This window comes from Equus asinus, chromosome 7, assembly GCF_041296235.1.
Source record: "Equus asinus isolate D_3611 breed Donkey chromosome 7, EquAss-T2T_v2, whole genome shotgun sequence".
NCBI lineage: Eukaryota > Metazoa > Chordata > Mammalia > Perissodactyla > Equidae > Equus > Equus asinus.
The window spans coordinates 28459487-28480340 of NC_091796.1; the positions used below are offsets into that span (position 1 = coordinate 28459487).

General features: G+C 52.0%; 1 protein-coding gene across 2 annotated transcripts in view; it reads left to right on the plus strand.

Annotated features, from left to right (window-relative positions):
• The window catches only part of ST8SIA5 (ST8 alpha-N-acetyl-neuraminide alpha-2,8-sialyltransferase 5), a 62881-nt gene extending 57829 nt beyond the window's left edge, over positions 1 to 5052 (plus strand). For both annotated transcript variants that reach the window (XM_070513114.1, XM_070513113.1), the window contains 2 exons: positions 58 to 150; positions 1268 to 5052. In XM_070513114.1, the coding sequence (XP_070369215.1) occupies positions 58 to 150; positions 1268 to 1736 (562 nt within the window). In that variant the 3' untranslated portion in view covers positions 1737 to 5052. The remainder of the gene's footprint in view (positions 1 to 57; positions 151 to 1267) is intronic.
• Positions 5053 to 20854: the final 15802 nt, after the last annotated feature.

The window sequence follows — 20854 nt, forward strand, 5'->3', positions numbered from 1 at the left end:
CAGCTCCATCTAGAATGACTCACCACATGCAGTCAGGCTGCCTTGCCTCTTTTGCAGATGCAATCTACCCCCCATCTCGGAGAAGTACACCATGGATGTCGGGGTGAAGACGGATGTGGTCACTGTGAACCCCAGCATCATCACAGAGAGGTCAGTGGCCCTCTTTCTAGACCTAGGCTGTTCAATATGGTAGCCATTCATCACATGTGTCTCCTGGGCATTGGCAATGTGGGTATCCAGATTGAGATGTGCTGTCTATAATCGTAAAATGCACACCCGATTTCAAAGACTTAATATGAAAAAGAGGATAAACCATATCTCATTAATTTTTTATATTGATTACATGAAATAAATGATAGTATTTTGGGTATATCAGGTTAAATAAAATATATTATAAAAATTAATTTCACCCATTTCTTTTTACTTATTTAAATGTGCCTACTAGAACATTTAAAACTACATATGTGGCCTGCGTTATATTTCTTTTGGACAACGCTGGTCTAGACTGTCTTTACTAGAGATGGACCAGAGAGCTTTCTAGAGTGTGACTGGCAGGCAGCTCCCTAAGGGGTGTGTCCAGGCAGCACTGGGGAGAAGCTGCATGCAAAGATCTCACCGCCCCTGGCTCTCCTCCCAGAGTCTGTCTGCGAGGCCCCAGCGGAGGGGGTTAATGTGTTAAAACTCCAACCCTGGCATAGTCACACCTCCAGGTCAGATGAAGGGTAAGAGAGGGCACCGCAGGAGAGGACAGGAGGGGAGTTGTTAGGTTGGGTCAGATGCCAGGGAGCATTTCCAGAGTCAGCGGAGTGAAGGAGCATTCAGACAGGTATGAGAGGAGCCCACCGGAGGGCTGTTTAGAAGAAGGTGAGTGAGAGGCTGGGGGAAGGAACGGCTGGGAGGACAGGCAGCTGTGTTTGGTGTCCTTCATTGGGGATCTTGGGGAAGACAGTACAGGTGAAAGCCCTCACTCCCTGGCCACTCCCGTCCGAGCCCACCCTGGTCCACCCTCAACCTTTTGGGTTAAGCACTGCCCTCCCCCTGCAACCTCACACTAGATATTTGTCCCTTTGGGTCCAGACTGCATTCTCCCACACCCTCTTAGAAAAATTTAACGGTCCCCAGGAAGGCGGGACGTTCACCTGCTGAGGTGACAGGAGTCCCCTGTGTCCAGTGGAAAGAGCCTAGGGTAGGGGGGTGGGGGAAGTGAGGGCACAGAGCCCGGGGCAGGACGGCCGACCCTCTCACTCGCGCCCCCGCCCCTCGGCAGGTTCCACAAGCTGGAGAAGTGGCGGCGGCCGTTCTACCGCGTGCTGCAGGTATATGAGAACGCGTCGGTGCTGCTGCCAGCCTTCTACAACACGCGCAACACCGACGTGTCCATCCGCGTCAAGTACGTGCTCGACGACTTTGAGTCGCCGCAGGCCGTCTACTACTTCCACCCGCAGTACCTGGTCAACGTGTCGCGCTACTGGCTCAGCCTGGGCGTGCGCGCCAAGCGCATCAGCACCGGCCTCATCCTGGCCACGGCGGCCCTCGAGCTTTGCGAGGAGGTGCACCTGTTCGGCTTCTGGGCCTTCCCCATGAACCCCTCGGGCCTCTACATCACCCACCACTACTATGACAACGTCAAGCCCCGCCCGGGCTTCCACGCCATGCCCTCGGAGATCTTCAACTTCCTGCACCTGCACAGCCGCGGCATCCTCCGCGTGCACACGGGCACCTGCAGCTGTTGCTGAGGGCGGCGGGGCGGCCAGCCGTGCTCGGCAGACAGAACCTCTCTCCTCCTCTCACTGTTGCGCCCGGCAGTGCCAGGGCCGGGCGGTAAGGCTGTCACTCCCTCCGTAGTTCAGTTCCGTACTTGGGTCCTGTGGGCCGGGAGGCAGGAATCCGGCTGGGGCAGAGTGAGCTCTGCGCTAGGCGTCCTGAGCCTCAGCCTGGGCCCTGTGTCTCTGCCCTGCCCACAGGTAGCATGCTGCTGGCCCACGCCTCACGATCTGAGCCCTGGGGATTGCAAGTGAATAAAGCACATTTCCACTCAATTTTAGCATCCCAGAGAGCACAAACTGTAACGGCCTTGTCGCAGCTAAAGGAAGGCCCTACAGAGAATGGAAAAGAGGGAGACCAAACCTGTGAGCATGGTCAATATTTAATTCAGACTTTTGGATTCCTGAGTTTCTTCCGAGGCCTCAGCCATGAATTGCTATCTAGAATCTCAAAGCTTAGAGGCCAAGCCAGCAGCCAGACCTTCCTGGAGTGGCTCAGAGAGGTCCAGGGACTTATTGACCAAGGTCACTCCAACTGACGGAGTCTGTTAAGTGATGCAGTGAGATCGAATGCAAGGCCTGTGTGGTAGGATCTTCCCTGAGAGACCATCAGCTGAGGAGAGCCACACCCTCCAAATACATCCTCAGACACACAGTCTTGGTGCCTCCAGGTTCAATCCTGCATTTGATCTTCTGATGAGAAGGAAATAAACCTGACCAGCCATTTGCACTAAGGTTTTCAAGCCAATGTTATTGACTGAATAAGTGCTTAGCGATTTGCTTCCTTTTCTGTCTCCTTATTTTCAGCTGTTTTAACCAGGAGTTATTTATAAGATCTGTTCCCCTCTATGTTCCTGAACTCTGCAGAATCCTGCTCTGTCGTGTTCCTGAATTGGAACCGTAAGGCTCCGGGCTGGAAAGTGCTGACATGTAACTGGTGAGCGTAGCAGATAGAAGCGCCTCATGGCCTCTGACACCAGCATCACGGAGGGTTCAGCTGGAAAGGCAGGACTTCCCACATGGCACAGCCTGGCGGCCTTGAACATGTGGACCCATAGGCCTGCACTTTGGGAAGTTAGCTGTCATTTCAGCGAGGCTGATGGGTTAACATGTCATTTCACGTCTGACATTCATTCTCTTTGCTTCCCCCGTGGTGGTTCCACCATTAATGCGGCTGTGCCTAAGAGACCCTGATGGTGAATTGCCTTAGAACTTAGGTTTGTGGAATCATAGAATGTTCTGCTGGAGGGCTTTTGGCCCCCTCCTGTCCCCTCTCTCCCTCCTTCCCTCCTTTCTTCCCTCCCTCCCTTCTTCCCTCCCTCCTTTCTTCCGTCCTTCTCTTAAACATTTCCAGAAGCCTTTTCTGCTTTTCTCTGGGACATGATGACAAATAAAGGCAGAATCTCTGTCTTCTCGGGGTGGAGGGCTGACCATAAACAGACTCCAGCCCCCCATGCTGGGTGGTCTGAGGAGGAGGAGGAACTGTGAGAGGACAACAGGGGGCGGGGACTTCCATCCCATCACCTCTTTACAGGCAGAGCAACAGCCCCAGCCAGCGACAGACAGAGGAGAGTGCTGTCCCCGGCCTCCGGGCTCCCCATCCCAGGCTCCTGTCTTAGCAAAACCTCTTCGTCTTGATTTGTGGTTCATGTTGGTGGGTTGTTAAGGAATGTGTGTTCCATGCACAACACTGTTCTAGCTGCTGACCTTTCACCTTTGCTCTGAGCCCTGATATCAACTAGGAAAACCTGAGGCTGCTCTGAGTCTCAGTCTGCTTGTCTGTAAGAGCAGGAAAGCAACCAATGAGACAAAATAGGCTCAAGTACTTGGTAAAATAGGAAAAAGTATGCAAGGACTGCGGATGGTTATGCTTTCTTGGGCTCTGCCTGTTTGTCCTAAGAGCTTCTGGGGAAGATTCTAGTTAACTGAGGTTTCCAGCCATTTGTGGTTCATTGAACCCAGTTCTTGAGACCATGGAATACCAGAACTGGAAGGCTCTTAAAGACCATTTTGTCACACTTAAGGAAACAGGCCCAGAACAGGGAGGTGACCTGGGTCGAGTCATGCCTGGGGCTCTAATGAGTGGCTGCTGTGGACAGACCCCTCTACCGGAAGCCCTCTGGGTGATGTTTACGTTCCAGGTGGGGCAGTGGTTGGGGACAGGATCCTTGCTAAGTCAGCCCTCAGGGTTCTCACGGCTGAGGGTGTCATGAGAAGGCATCTGCCCCAACCAGGGCCCTCGTAAGAGCTGGGATGGAGCCTAAGGATCCATCCCATGTAGGAGTTGGGACTCCTGACTCATGGTCCTATGTCTGCCTACCGGCCTTAAGACAAGTCCTTCCTCTGCCTTAGGGTCTCAGCTTCCTCATCTCTACAACTAGAAGCTTAGCAAAGATCTCTAGGGTCTCTATAATTTCTAAATTTTTTTGAGGCATTCATGATGTATGAATCTAAGCCATAAATAATATTTATTATAATAGCTAAGATTTACACACTCTCATTCTGTGTCAGGCCCTACACTGAGCACTTTCTTGGCATTATCTCCTGTAGTCATCACAAGACCCCTTAGGTAAGAAAGCTCCCACTGGCCAAGTGAGGAGACTGAGGCTCAGAGTGATTGCCCAGGGTCAGGCACCCAACGGAGAGACTGCACCGGGTCTGTAGAACGCCAAAGCCCGTGCTCCAAGCCTCTGTCTTGGCTGCTTCCTAGCCAGCATCGCCAGGGCTGGAACAAGAGGGATCCTGACCGAGATGCCGCTGCAGGGTGGTGCGGGGCCCTGCTCTAGGGACAAGTGCTCTAGGAGGCTGTCATGGGTCCAGGAGGCAGTCTCTGCTTGTCCTCCCCCAACCCCACCCTGGGAGCAGCACTAACCCACCCGCAGTAGAATGTGTGCCCTTCTGGCACTGGAGGGGAGCTGAGGCCATCTCCGCATTTTGCAGGTGAGGAGAGATGCCCAGAAAGGGTACATGTTAAATGACAACATGCTGAGTGACTTGCCCAAGGCCACGTGGCCAGCTAGTGCCTCAAGTGGGACTCAGAAGTCTCCTGACTTCCAGGCTCCCTTGCTCCTGCAGCCAATGTTTGTAGGAAGAACTTTTTTCAAAGGCTCAGAGAGACCTGGGCATTGACTCAAGAAGCTGCCACCATGTCCCTCGCAGTCCCAGTCACCATCCCGCCACGCAGTGCAGACTACCAGTTAAGTTCTTATTTAAGGGAAATAGATTCCCCACAAAAAAAAACAGCCGTCGTGTCTTCATCTGTGCTAAACCCACTGCTCCAGGGTTGAAAGGCAGCAAAAACAAGTAAACGACTCAGTGCTTAGCCAAGCAGAAAGGAAGGTGGCTCAAGGTCAGATGCAGCCTCTGAGATGGTTCAGCAATGCCGCTGCGGCAACTGTGCTCGCTGATCGCCTGGTGTCGCAGAGAACGGGCATCTCATCGCCCTTGACTTTGCTGAGCGTGGGGAGGAGGCAGGGGCAGCGTTTCCTGACAGTTGAGGGAGAGCACAGAGCTGGCTTCAGCCAGGCGTTCAACACATATTTATTGAGCTCTCCTCCTGTGCCAGGCATTGTGCTAGGTGCGGGGGAACTAGTGATGAGCACAAGGTAGCCCGCGTCCTCCTGGCGCTCGCGGTGCGGTGGGCGTGTCCAGACACTGAACCAACAGTCCCACAGGCGCACATAGGAGCTGTGCTGAGAGCTGGGAAGTCCCAGCTCTGGGACGATTATGGGGTGAGGTGGACAAGGGCATGCAGGAGTCAATCCTGAATTCTGAAGGTGGGCAGGAGAAAGATGGTTGTGCCAAAGCAGTGGACACTTCTCAGGCCTCATCCTTGACATCCCTGTGACGTGTGACGGGAGTGACCTTGCTGGTCTTTTTGAGTCCTCTCCTCTTTTGTTTCCTAACGAACCACCGTCTCCCGACTTGCCTCCTATCTCTGAATGCTCCTGCTCGGGCTCTTTAATTGATTCATCTTCTGTGAAGCTTCCTCAGGGTTCTCTTCTCTTTCTAGGAGTCTTCCTGCAGAAATCTCATCTAATCACAGCCTCAAATATCTCCTGTCCTTGCATCTAAACCCCTTACCTGCAGGCCACTTCTCCCTTGGAGCATCAGAAGCGTGCTCACGGTGGCCTCCTGGACCCTATACCTGCACAGCATCTCAAACCTCAGCATGTCCTCAACTGGTAGAGTTAAAAGGACAATCTGGACTCAGAGTTGCCTTCTGCCGCTAACTAGTTGGGTGACCTTGGGGGAGCTGCCAGAGCCCCTGGAGGCTCTGATTTATCATCTGAGGAGTGAGGCCAGGGTGCCAGCCCCACCAGCTGTGGCGAGGGTTAAGTGAGATAAGGTTGCACAGTGCCTGGCACATCCTAGACACCCAATGAGCGCAGCTTCCCTCTGCCCTCCCCCTCCCCCATCATCCCCCAGTGGATGGCTCTATTGCACCGCTGGCCTCTCAGCCCAAAACCTGGGTCACGCTCGGCTCTTCCTCCTCTTCACCTTCTATGTCCATTTGTGCACCAAATCTCGTTAATTCAGACTCATAAATATCCCTTGAATCCATTCCCTACCTGCATCCCCACTGCCCTAAACTCAGGTCCTTCTGACTGATCTTTCTGCTTCCAGAGAATTGCCTTCTGGAAACACCTTTGGAGGAGCCCATTGCCCATCTGTACCATATAGTCTAGATGCCTTGCCCAGACGTGCAGGCATGTCTCAAGCTGACTCACTCACCTTCCAAGAGACCCTCCTGCCACCTCCCCGCCCCCTCATCCTCCTCCAGGTGCTGTGCCTTTGCACAAGCTGGTGGAAATGTCTGGAATGGCCCCCTACTCCTGCCTCCCTCTCTCCTCCCCTTCATCCTATCACTTTTGCAGATGATGTCAGGTTTGGCCCCTGTGTCCTCCCCTCCGTGAACCTGGGCTGGGCAGTCTCTCCTCTGTGCTTCTGTAGCACCCATCACTGACTTCTGTCGAGACGTCCTCATTGCTCACACATGGGCATCCCTGTGTCCTTGGCCGAGGGTCCATCCTTTCACTGAGGGAAAGCACCGTATCTGGCTTATCTTTGTGCCCCAGCACTGGCACAGAGCCACGTGTTTACTATAGCAATGGGGTCTCTGGTTACCTGGTGGGCTCCAGCGGTTCAGAAGACCCCATTAATAAACCGAGTAACACCCTGGGGAAATTGTTAGCTTAAGAGAGTCCTCCGTTGATTATTTTTTTGCCTAGTATCTTCCATGTGGGAAGCACTGAACTATGTGAAGACTCCCCTGCCTGTCCTTAGGGGGCTTGGGGCTCTGTGGCTGGCTGGCTGGTGTCTGGCTGGCTGCATCACGCAGTCTCTGATACCCTTATGTTTCCCCCCATTATCTCCCCAGTCGCCCCCTACTGTCATCGTGTATCTGCTTCTTGCCCGCTAACAACCCTCTTTCTGTAGTTTAAACAAAACAGGGAAAGGTTTCCTTTTTTCTTCCTTTCCTCAAAACAATATAGATTCGTCAGGATCTTGTATTGCTGTGCTGAGCTGCAGGCTGGGTAGCAGTATATCAGGGACTTATCAAGAGTGTCACAAAAACAAGTGGAAGATGCTGTATTTATTGGCTGGGAAACGGATGAGCTGAGCTTTGCAAGGTATCTGCTCCAGATGCCCAGTGGAAGGCCAGGAGCTTGGGTGGGGGGGGGGTCTTTCCTTGTGGGGAGGGGATGGTGCTGCTCTGAGTTCACCACACACCTTGGCCTCTCTTACTACAGCCAGGGCACCTCTCCCGCAGGAGGCTGGTTGTGGCTTAGGGGCCAGAAGAGGCCAGGCTAGGGGTGTGCCGATGGCCAGAGTGTGCCTTCCCTTGTTCTTTGGAGCTCTGGTCAAGCCAGGCCAGTGTGTAGAGGTTGAGTGCGTCCTCCGAGGCATCCTGATAAAGCGGTGTGGTCTTTAAAGGGTGGACCGTAGATCCCTGTGTCAGAATCCCGGGGAGCTTGTTAAACCCCAGCCTCTGGACTTGGAACCAGCAGGCGCGCCATCCCCGGGTGGTCCTGGAGCACGCATCCGCCTGAGAGCCGCGCTCGTCACTGCCTGCGGTTCAGTGGCTGCTGCCAGGCGAGTGGTGATGTCTGGCCTGAAATTCAGACTAGAGCCTCAAGCGAGAAAGGAGTGAAAACAAGAATCTGGCACATAACCCAATTTCTGGGTTTTCTATAAATAAGAATATAAAATATAACCCGCTATTAAACTAGCGACAAAAATTAACTGCTCAGGAATCTCTAACATTTACAAAATCTGTTTAGGCCTCAACACTCAGAGATTCTGTTTTTTTTTTTCTATTTTTAATTGTGGCAAAATACACATAAAATTTACCATCTTAACCCTTTTTAAGTGTACAGTTCAGTGGTGTTAGGTACATTCACATTGTTGTGCAACCAGTTTTCCAGAACCGTTTTCATCTTGCAAAACTAAAACTCTATACCCATTAAAAGGACAACTCCCCGCTTCCCCCTCCACCCATACCTGGCAACCACCGTCCTACTTTCTGTCTCTGTGGATTTGACCATTCTGGGTACCTCATATATATGGAATCATACAGTACCTATTTTTCTGTGACTGGCTTATTTCATATAGAATCACTTATGTACAGGCTGTTCTCAAAGGACATTAACTGTTTTCAGTGTCCCTATAGTAGAATTGTGATTTTAGTTTTTGTCTGGAGCAGTTGTCCTGGGCCCTTGGTCCGTCCCTGGCTTCTGGCGACCTTGGCCCCTTTGCTGCGGGCCAGAGCGGACCTGGTCTTGCTTTGCTAGCTGGGCTCAGCTCTCCTGGCCAGCCAGTGCCCCGAGAGGCAGCAGTCCTGCCCATCTTTTATAAGTCTTTACATATTTCCCCTGCGTAGTCTGTTCTGTGAACCATCTGTTTTTCATTTCAGAAAAAAGAGAAAGAGAGAAATATATATTACCATGACTTAGCTCTTGGCACAAAAGCCAGAAAAGTAACTGTCTCTCTCTTTCCAGTCAGGGGATGGTTCCCTTGGCAACCAAGTAACTCATTTACTTCAACTAAATGACTTGCTCAGCTTTGGGGTAAAAGTTTGATTTCTTCTAGAATTGTGGTTCTCAACACTGTGTGCATGTTAGAGTCACCGGGGGATCTTTGTAAAATAACCCCCATGCTAGGTCCTCACTTTCCCAGGGGATCGGACTCAGTTGGCCTGGGGCTGGGGCCCTGTATCCTTATTTTAAGAATCTCCTTAAGTGGTTCTTTGCACACTGCTTGCAACTCATTGCCCTGAGGCTGCACATTGGAGTCATCTGAAGAGGTTTAAGAAATCCTTGTGCCTGGACCCCACCCCTAGAGGTTCTGACCTGGCTTGTCTGAGGTATGACCCGGGTATTAGGGTTTTTCAAACTCTGGGTGATTCGAACATGCATCCAAGGTTGAGACCCGCTCTTCTAGGTCGGCAGTTCTCAGACTTGAACCTGCGTCCGCATCTCTGGGATAGCTCATTGATTCTGGACCCCACCCGCCATCTTTGATTTGGTGAACCTGGCGTGGAACCTTTCTCACCAGCTCCCAAGCGAGGCTGATGCTGGTCCTGTGACGACACTTCCCTCCTTTCCCACCTTGCTTTGGAAAAGGCTCACGTTGAAACCAGCTAGTTAGTACCTGGTTCCAGCCTCAATCTCTTCTCTCTCCAACTGGAGGCAAATCCTCTGCCCCTTCCCTCTGAAGACGCCCCAGAAGTGTGTTCCCAGTGAGAACTTTATTCCCACGGCAGCTCAGAATCACGCATTCAGCCGCAAAGTTTATAAGAACCCCTGAACATCTTGGCTTGATAAAGGAGAAAATCGTTACTATTTTACCGAAACAAGGTCAGAGCACCCCTCACTTCCCAGGACCACTTATCCAGCAAGTTCATTCAGCCCCGGGGGAGCTGGGGACTCAGGTGAAGGAAAATTAATTTTGAGCCCCTGAAATAGATGCTATAAAGCTCTGTATCAAAGGCCAAACATTTTGCTGAGAGCAGATCCCTCACGGTGGTCACTTTAATTTTAAAGTTAATTCTAGTGAACTTGGTTCTGGTTCCTAATAATAAAGCAAACTAAGAGACTGATAACAGGTGCTAGATAGAGCAAGAAGTGGCAGCTAATAGCCTAATAGTAATGGCATTAAAAAGACCAAAACTATCTCAGAAAACACCAAGTGATCTGGAGCCGTTTAGTGGAGGAGCAAATAGTTTAGTGGAGGGGCAAACAACGCCGAGGTCTCAACAAAGCATTTCAAGTCAGTTCACCCTGCCCTGTGCACAGCCGTACAGAGGTACGAAAACCCTCCAACAGCGTTCACTGTTCTGTGTGAGAAGCCAGAGGAGCATCTCAGCCCCTTGAGCATTATTTCCATCCCTAAACACTTAAAAGACCTTCATAGAAATCTTGGTGCTTAAAAGACTCCCTCCATTATCTTGAAGTTCAGGAGGGTGAGAGAGTTCGTGTCTGCTGATGCCGGATGAATGAGATGGGTGACCTCCCTCTTTTGGCCTTGCATTTTCCCTCTGGCTTTGGGGATTCTCTCTGGCTACCCCCCTCCCCCGAGAAAAAAGACAGGAGGAGGGGGAAGTGCCCCTTCTCCCTTCCTACCTTAAAAGGAACGTGCAGCCTGGTCAATGGAGGTGACAGGGGAACCTTTCTGCATCCTTCCTCCACCTGTGGCCTCCTTATGGCACGTGGGAGGGGGGATTGGGACCTCCGTGGGGGCTGGAGCCGGCCCCTCAGTACTCAGGCCTAAGTTTATTTGTGAATTTAAGGATACGACTTTCTTTCCCCTGCAGGAAATACTTCTACCTTCTAAACACCTTCACCATCCATTTTCTCCCCCAGCCTCACTGTATCCCTACGAGGAGGGTGGGGCAGGTGGTGGCATCTCTACTTGACTGAGGGCCAGAAAGGTGACAGTGGTGTGCCTCAGGTCACACGGGGTTGGTCGTGGAGCTCTGGGGTTGGGTGCCTATGCTTCCCCGGGGGGCAGGGGAGGTGGCCAGTGTCCTGCTCGAGCCACCGAGACCCTTCTGTTTTCTTCCCTCTATGGTGGTTGGGCTGTTTGGAATCTGGTCCAGGCCTGGGCTTTACTCCTGGCCTCACGCCCTGCCTAGCATCTGTGTGGAAGGGCCTGTTGGTATTCATTCCTCTCTGGGCCCCAGGCCCTGGGCACCGAAAGCCAGCAGCCTTGGGTGGCTGTCCCTGGTGGGGCGGGAGGGGAAGCAGTTGTACTTGGCAGAGAGTCACCCAAGGCCACAGGCCTGAGCAAAGTGGGAGCGTGGAGGGAGTTGGCATCAGGCCTGGTGATGCCAGCCCCCTGGTGCTGTGGCCCTTGGGGAGGAGGCTGGTGGGTTCCCCAGTGGCAGCTCCTGACAGCCTACCTGGGAGTCAGCCCTCCTGCATCTTCTCCAGCAGAACCCTCGGCCCCCACTGTGGCTGGCTTCTGAACAAGTCCCTCTGCCCAAGGCCACTTTGTGGGGCAGCTGGTCCTCCCTGGGGCTCCCACACTCTGCACACACATTTTAAGAATGCGGTGGGGGCTCGGTGGCCTGCGGACTCCCTTTCAGGACTGACCTCCCTTCAGAAAGCCATAACTCTTCTTCAAAGCTGTATTGTTTGAACTGTGAAATATGTGTATATGTATTTTTTTTTGGAACTAACACTTTAACTCAATGAGCATACAGTGGGTTGTTCAGTGCTGCAGTTTGGAGTCAATCTCATGCCACCTTGCTCCCAAAGTGAAGACAGGACGGACAGTGGGCGTCAGCAGAGGAACTGTAGAAACCTTTTGCCCAGCAGCCACGTGCCCACTGCCCTGCGCCTGCATGTGGCTTCAACCAGGCTTGATGTCAGTTTCCAGGAGGGGCTCACGTGAAGGCAGCCAGCGGAGTTTGTACCTGATGGGTTGGTGGCACTGACTCATCCCTCAGTGGCCTCCTATGTGTGAAGATGGAGTGCACATGGTCATGACGTCCGGGTGCTCCTCGGCCCCGTCCCTCCCTTGCTTTCCTCTGCCAAGAGCTGAATCACGCTGCACTGCGCTCTGTAGAGCCTTTCCCACTGGAGAAGAAAAGGGAGACCGAGATGTCATTTGCTGGGATGTGGACAAACTCTATCTGTGTGTGGAGCTGGGGCATTGCTTAAAAAAATCCCTCTCTTGCTCTGTTGATTTGTTCCCTCCCTTCGTCCTGGAGAGAGATGCTCTGTACCATTCCCAAGAGTGTGTGTGGGGAGGTGGGGCTGCAGCCCTTATCGTATGTTCATGCAGTGTTGTTCTGGGAGGAGGGTTCATACAAACTCCTGCGGCATAATTCGAGCCTGTGTGTGGTTGTCCTTGAGTGATTCTGAAGTGATAACTGTGACTTATGCCTAAGAACATAATCAGGGTAATTTGTATCTGTCACTGTGTTTGAAAAGCCCTCAATTTCCACCCAATAAAACCAGTTGAATGGTTCATCTAGCAAACTCTTTGGACGTGGGCATGTGTGTGTTTGTGTTTGGGGATTGGGCCGGATGAGGCTGACGCAGCACAGCCCGATGTGGGGAAGCCACCAGGTCTTTCGAGGAACGCACGGCCATCCTGGGCATATCTTTGGGCAGTGTCGGGGGTACGTGAGGATCAAGAGGCCTGTCTGTGTCCGGCAGGAGTGACAGTCTAAGCAGGGAGGCAGGTGGCTCGCAGGAAGGGCTCAGAGACCAGATGCAGACCACATCTAGTGGAGTGCTGAATTGGCAGTGCACAGGGTGTGGGAGGATGTGGAGAGGGGACCACAGGCTCATGGGGGTGGGGAGGGCCCCTGAAGGCTGGAGGGCTGCAGGAGCAGGTGGGGTTTGAGATGTGTTCCTACCCGGAAACAGGCTCAATTAGCCACACAGACCTGCCTCTCTTTAAGCAAAGTAGCTCTGTCAAGGTCCAGAGTCATATCCAAGGCCTCTGAGCACTAATTAGCCTCTTATTTAAAATAAACACAAAACAAAAAAGTTTTTTCAATGCTAATTTTCTATTTAAAATAGGATTACGTAAAAAACCTTTTTTTTAATTCATGCACAAGCCACCCCTGGTTGGGGCCTGCCCGCCCCAGGAGCTGTAGCTAAGACGGCTTAGGTGCCCTCAATCTGTGCCGTGGGGAAGTCCAAAGTCTTGCCTGTGATTTCTGCAAATTCCCAGGGATGTTTTCATGATCGCTCTGCCTTCAAATTGCCGCTTTGGAGCACATTTCTGTCTTATGTCTCTCCACCGCCCAGATACTAGGTGCGGCCCTTTCCTTGATATCGATGATCACATAATGCATGCCAGAGTATGTTGGGAGGAGATGGGAAAGGGATGGAAATCACTTCCAAATGAGCAACCTCAAACAGAACGTTTGGTGTTCCGGGCTGACGTGTCCTTGGACAGCCCAACCCCTGGCCAACCTCCCACCGTGGCCTCCCCGTGGCCCTAGCCTCAGCCTGCCTCTCTGGCTTCCCCTCTTCATCGCCCTTCTTGCCTCCATGTTCTCATCTCCCCAGCTCCCTCTCCACGGAGAACACATGTCTGTCATTTTCTCTTTGGAGCAGTTTAAGCGTTCTCTGTGTGCTTGGTCTCCTGCTGGAGGGGAGCCCGGATCTCGGCTCACCTTCCACCCTCGAAAATTTCAGTACCAGCTGTAAGACGTTTCCTGATTACAATTGTACAATGCCAGGCACTTAAGTAAGTAACTGTGGGGCCTGTGGATGCTGTTCGAGGGTCAGCCCTGGGACCTAGGCATTGCGTTCCAGTTTATCACTGCAGGAAAAATAGCTGAGGGTCAGGGAAGGAGGACTTCCATAGATATTTTGAATGAATGAATGAATGTATCCATGAGCTGGAGGACAGAAGTTGAATGTATTTCATTTACTTATTTAATAAACACTTAGCAGATGCACACTATTTGTCCCTTCATTCATTCGTTCAACAAGTATTTCTTGAACCCCGACTTTGGACCAGGCTATCTGGGGAGCTGGGAATACAAGGATGAGCAAAGCATACGCTGCCTCTCCTCTCACAAGACATAGAGTCTGGCCAGAGAAACAGAGGTAATCAAAAAATTTCACAGCTCGGGGCCTGCCCAGTGGCATAGTGGCTATATTCACATGCTCTGCTTCAGTGGCCCCAGGTACACAGGTTCTGGTCCCAGGCACAGACCTATACATTTCTCATCAAGCCATTCTGTGGTGGTGTCCCACATAAAAAATAGAGGAAGATTGGCACAGATGTTAGCTCAGGGATAATCTTCCTCACCAAAAAAAATCATCTTTCTCTTGGGGCTGGCCTGGTTGCATAGTAGTTAAGTTTGTGCGCTCTGCTTCGATGGCCTGGAGTTTGTGGGTTCGGATCCTGGGTGTGACCTACACACCGCTCATCAAGCCATGCTGTGGCGGAGTCCCAAATGTAAAATAGAGGAAGATTAGAACAGATGTTAGCTCAGGGACAATCTTCCTCACAGAAAAAAAGAAAAAAATCATGGCTCAATGTTTAATCAGAAACTGCTACAAAGGAGCAGATAAGTGCTGTGAGAGGCTCAGTGGGTTGCCCTGACCTGAGGTTGATCACCAAGGAGCACTCCTCTGAGGAAGAGACCATTGAGATGAGAGCTGAGGGATGAGCACAGGTTAACCAGGTGAAGGTAGGGGTGGAGGTATGGGGGAAGCATGTCCAGGCAGAGGGCCCTGTGTGGGGAGAGAGCCTGGGATCCCAGACAGAGGCTGTTGCCAGGGAAGGGAGGGGCAACATGGTGGGGGATAGATCTGGAGGGCTGGATGGGAGCAAGACCCTGTGCGGAAGAGGGGGGCCGGGTTAATGGTGTTGATTTTGATTCTAAGAGAATAGGGGCGCCCTTGAAGGATTTTAAGGAGGAAGAGGACACGGTCAGGTTTTCATTGAAAAAGCTCCCTTGGCTGTGACGTGGAGTGTGGACTCGCTGGGGAGCAGTTAGGAGGCTACTTATGGTGATGAGGACTGGGGCAGGGGGTGCAGGGGCGAAGGAGCAAAGGGACAGAGTTGAGAGCTCCAGAGGAGATAAACAGAATAAGCAGACAAGAAAGCAGACCCAGACGTGTATTGGGTGGGTGTTGGGGGTGGAGGGAAGGAGGTGTCAAGGGTGACGCTTTCTCAGCAGAGGCGCAGAAGGCTGAGACACCAGCCTGGCCCTGAGGATGGGGTTGCTTGGTGGAGGTCAGAAAATATGAAATCGGAGGTTTCAAACAAGGCACCAAGCCACAGAGGAGGCTGCTTCCCAAGGGAGGCACTAGACCATGTACAAAATTTTCAGATAAATTAGCTAAAAACCAGGTAAACTGCTCTTGGGCCCTTCATGCAGACTGAAGATGTGAAAGAGGTGGCAGAGAGTTAATAGAATAGTTGATTATTTTTTTTGGTGAGGAAGATTGGCCCTGAGCTAACCTCTATTGCCAATCTTCCTCTTTTTGCTTGAGGAAGACTGTCCCTGAGCTAACATCTGTGCCAATCTTCCTCTATTTTCTATGTGGGATGCTGCCACAGAATGATTTGATGAGCGGTATGTAGGCCACGCCCAGGATCCGAAGCCACGAACCCTGGGCCGTCAAAGCAGAGCATGCGAACTTAACTACTGCTCCACCAGGCTGGCCTGGAATAGTTATTTCTGAAAAGGATTTGCAGTGCAGAGAACTGTGAGCCCCATTCTCAAGGAAGAGGGGTGGGATGGGGGTCAGTGCTACCTCCTGACCCCAGGCTTGGTGGGATGGGCTTCCATGGAGCCACCGAGAGGCCATGCTATGGACTCCCTGCAGTTGGGGCACAGGGCACTGGAGCCCCGCTCTGGCCTGGAGAAGCTAGAGTGGCCCAGGGCAGCAGAATCGGGCTGAGTTGGGAAAGTTCCAATGGATTCCTGGTGGGATGGATGTGTAGTAGGAAGGTCAGCCAGAGGTCATTTAGGAAGGGATTTCTGTTGACGAGGCTGGTGTGCCAGGGCGAGGGGACCTTGGCAGCAAGAGGCTGTGAGGTGTACCACTGGGGCAGAAGTTGAGGCTGGATTAGGAACTGTCCGTTCGAAGGAGAGGCATGGCCCTGTCAAGGGAGCCCAGTCAGAGTAGGGCCCGGGAGCAAACCCACACAGGTTCCCATGGGCCTTAAACATCTGAGAGGCCTAACCCTGCAGTGGGGTGGGATGGGGGGGTGGGTCAGACCTTCAGATCCAAGAAAGGGAGGGAGGAGGTGAGCAGGACAGAATGTGATGCCCCCTCCCCCATAGACAGCAGCTCAGCCTGGCTCAGGGAGAGGAGTGGAGAAGTCTGAGTTCCGTGAAGACTGCATGGTGGACCGCACAGTTCTGGTTACTGACGTGAGACAGGGTTTGTCACTTATAGTGATCTGCTAGTGACCAGGAAAGTCAAGGGTCTGTGCAAGATTTTATCTTAATGTCAAGGGAAGGATTGTCCTTACCAAGCACAAAGAAAGGTGCTTTTTATCACAGCCACGAGTCCTGCTTGTACAGAATTAATTACAAAACAGTGAGCCGAGTGCAATAACCCAGAGAAGAGCAAAGGGAGGCGGGGTTTACAGAAGGGACCAGGGACCAGATCCTGATGACGCATCGGGGCTTGCCAGTCAGAGAAGGGGCAGGGCATCAGAGATGGGTGTGAGTGTGAAAGTCAGCAAGGAATGAAGGAGTTTGTGAGTGTGGCCAGGCGGGGTGGGGTGGGGTGCGGGGGACTGGGAGCAGGCTGGAGTAGTAGACGGCACAAGATTTTGGGGAGCCCTTGTAAATGGGGCCAAGGAATTGGTAATTTGGTTTCTAGGAGACGGGGCAACAAGGGAATAATGTGTCCGCATGAATTTTCTGAAAAAGTGATGCTGGCAGGAGTGCAGTGAGGATGATGGATATTTGCTGGGCATCAAACTAGGGGGTTTGGTCCCAGTGAGAGGAAGAAGGTGGGGAGCAAAGGTAGTGACACTGGGGAGAGAGAGGAGGGGTCTGACTCCAAAGATGTGGTGTGAGGGGTTTTGCCCTTGACCACGGGGTGTGTGTGTGCTTTCTGATCTGGACAGGAAGAGGAGTAGGGTTGGTTGGAAATGGGGGTGGGTTGGAGCCAGGTCGCTGGAGAATGGGGAAGGAGGAGAGAGGATGAGGAAGTGAGAGCCCGTGGGCCTTGAGGAGGGGGTCAGGATTTTATTCCAAGGGCATAGGAAGCCGCTGGAGCATATACGCTGGCGAGTGACATGATCTGATTTATTTTTAAGTAAAATCCCTCTGGCTGCTCTGAGCAGAGTGGATTGGAGGGGACAGAAGTGGTGGAAGTGTGCTGTTTCTAATACCCCAGGTAGCTGGAACCAGGGAGAAGGTTTGCCTGAAATGGCTGTGGGCACTAACATTTCAATGAAACAGGAAAGCCACCAACCTCACAACACTGCATCACCCCCCTGCTCCCAGAATAGGAGGTAGCTCATTTTGAGATGCCAGACCAGCTGGTTACCTTGGGGGAGAAACTGGTGGGTGGCAGGCCGCAGGTGGAAGCCAGAGCTGTCAGGACACGTCCTCATATTCTTGGCACTTACGTAGGCCCCCTCTCCCACCACACACACACCAGTAGTTTGCTCATTCACTTGACATTTCTTGAGAGTCACAGTCACACTCTCCTGGACATTGGGGATACAGAGGACCGACTCAGAAGGAACCGCAGGCTGGTGGGAGGGATAAGTCATCCAGGTAGATTGAATCATTGGTTCCAGTTCTTCACCGCTTGCTGTGTCCACACCCTTTGCTCTATACCTTTACAGCCCCTGACTCTGGGCTCAGTCATGTGTGTGGCTTTGCTTGGCAGAAGGATGTTAGCAGACGTGATGGAAGTGAAGGCCTCAAAGGAGCTGCACGGCCAGGACCACCCTCCTTGCCCTTCTGCCACGGCCACGAGAAGAGCTTTCCCTGGGCAGCTGCTGCTCCTTCCACCTGGCCCCAGAGTGAACCCATGTAGCACAGAGCTGTCCCAGCCACGTGCAGCCGTCCTGTAGCTTGATGCAGCACTGCCAGTTGAGCCCCAGACATGAGAAATAAGGCTCATGCCGCCGAGATTTCTGTGGCTGCTTGTTATGTAGCAGTAGCTGGCTAGTTCAAGAATGCACACTCCAGCTCTAATGTCAGAGTGAACTAAGGCTTGCAGGAGGAAAGCACCAGGCGTGTTTAGAAAACAGAGACTTGGGGCCGGCCCTGTGGCCGCGTGGTTAAGTTCGTGCGCTCCGCTTTGGCACCCCAGGGTTTCACCGGTTCAGATCCCAGACATGGGACCGGGCAGACATGGCACCGCTTGTCAGACCATGCTGATGCAGCATCCACAGCCACGACTAGAAGGACCCACAACTAAAAAAAAATATACAACTATGTACTGGGGGAATTTTGGGGAGAAAAAGTAGAAAAGAAAAAGATCGGCAACAGTTGTTAGCTCGGGTGCCATTCTTTAAAAAAAAAAAACAAAAAACAGAGACTTCCTCAGTTTAACTACAGTGTGGATTTCCTACAGGGGAGGTTGGGTCAGATTACAGAGGGCCTCCAAGGTCGGCTGGAGGAGCTTGAGTTCTGTTAGCATCAGGGACGTTTGTCATTCTATTGGCAACCGAGCATAGCTCCCAATGTAAGAGTTGAAAATGCCAAATACTTTCCCAGCCTGCTTTGCAGCAAGATGTGAGCACATGACTGAGGCTCAGCCAATCAGATGCACAAGCCCCAGACTCTGAATGGGCAGAAGGCAGCGGAGTCCATTCTGATGAGGGTGGCATCAGCAGGGGCAGCGGCAGCCAGTGCTGAAGCTTGGTGCCAAACTGCATGTCCAGGCCCAGTGCTGGTGGCAGTGGGGTCCTCACCAGACAAGCCCAATTCCAGGCATCCTTTCGAGTGTGCAGCCCCTAAGCATAGTTCTTAGTCTTCTCAGAAATTCTGAGATCCCTTCCACCCGTGACATGAACTTTAAATAAATATGTTTCCTACTTAAACTAGCCAGTGTTAGTTTCTGTTGCTTGTGATCCAGGATCCTGGCTGATAACATTTGTTTGCACTGAGGTGTAAGTGACGGTGTTTGAAGTGGAGAGTGACATACCGAAAGGCGAGCTTCAGGGGAATTCACTCAGCAGCAGGAGCATGCACTTGAAGGGAGAGGAGACCATTTGCAAGGAGATAATTTTGTGTGTAAGCGCATGTGCACACGTGCAAATGGTCAATGGGATAAATGGGTCTTTTTCTATTACCAGAGGTTTGGGATCCCAATAATTACCTTGTCTGCCCTTTGTTGTTTTTATCAAGAAACTGATGGGAATCCACGTGTCAGCTTTATCAATTAGGGTGTGTGACCACCCTACACAGTTCAGGGCCTCCTGCCTAGCCTGGACTGGAGGATTGGATGGCACTGACCTTGGCCCCGCCTGGGATGAGAAGTGGGTCTACAAAGCGTGCCCTGAGAACCCTTCCCCAGCCAGTCATGTGCGGCATCCTCGCACCAAAGATCCTGGGGTGGGGGTCAGGTCAGTGTCAGGTCTGCAGTGTGGGCCTGACCCAGATAGGCTCTCACAGGGAAATGGAAAGCCAGTGGATGAGGTGGGTCAGCAGGAGAGACATGGTGGAGGCCTGAGGCAAGGCACTGCCTCCTCGTGCTCCCTTATGGTCAGTGCCCTCCCGCCATGCCCAGCCCTATGGCCGCTGGTCTGGTCTTATATCTTCTAGAATGTTGCCCAAGTGTAATCAGACAGTATGTCACTTTGCATAATGCTTTTTAGGTTCATCCCTGTCATAACATGTACCACTACTTCATTCTTTTTTATGGCTGAGTAGCATTCCATCACAAAGATGCACCTCAATGTGTTCATCCATTGGCCAGTTGATGGGCATCTGAGTTGCTTCTAGTTTCTGGCTATTTTGAATAAAGCTTCTACGAACGTTCACATGCAGCTTTTGTGTGGACATATGTTTTCATTTTTCTTAGGTAAATACCCAGGAGTGGAATTTGTGGGTTGTGTGGGAAAACGTATGGTTAGCTTTATGAGAAAGTGCCGGACTCTTTTCCAAAGTGGCTGTACCATTTTACACTGCCACCAGAAGTACAAGAATTCTAGTTGCTCCATGTTCCCGTCAACACTTGCTGTTGCTCCAGACCCTGCTCTCTTAATCATTGTGTTTTAATGCCATGGGAGTCTCTAAAATTACCTTGATTTCAATTTTTTGAAAAAATATTCCAATAAACATTTTATTGTTTTTTCTCTGAATGGGCCCTCATGCAAAATGGGTACTTTGTTTTATTTTTCCTCTGAATGGATCCTCACGCAAAATGATATTTCCCTAGAAATTTCCCAGTAATCTTTAAGGTCTTCTGAAGAATCCAAATGTAGAATTAACAAGAAGTCAAACCACATGCTGCCAGCAGGGGGCGCGTGTCACCCACAATTAAACTTCGCTCCTATTCCTCATGCAGACTTTGCGCTGACTCGAGCGCTGTTCCTCAGCAGAACAGGGGAGGAGGTGAAGTTGATCTTTCCTGGGTGATGACGCTTCGGGCCAGAAATGCCTTCCCCTGGTGGGGACTTGGGGTGGCTCCAAAGAGCAGGGCAGGACAAAGCTGCCCCAGGCTTCAGGGAAGGGATGAGAGCAGATTGCAGCTCTGATGTCCTTCTCCATCTGTCCCTGAGCCACCCTCTCCTCTCCATGTGGAAGTCCCCCTTAGAGTCCTTCCTCTGGGTGAGAGTACATGTGCACCTTCATCAGGTGGCACCTTTAGCAGGTGGCATCTTCTGTGACGCCTCTCGAAGTCTCCTGATCAGCACACCCCAGTTACCTGGGGAGGGAGCTCAGTGATCCTCAACTCGGCTGCACATTAGCATCACCTGAGAGCTTTACAAACCTCCTGGTGGTGCCCGAGCTCCACCCCAGACTGGGTAAATCAGGATGTCTTGGGGGTGCAGCCCAGGCATCAGCATCTAAACACTCTCCAGGTGACGCCAGCGTGCAGCAGGGGCGGCGCACCCCTGGGATGGAAGCTTGCTAATCCTCTCCCTTTAGCCCAGGTGCGCCGATCAAGTTAGTGAGCTCACCC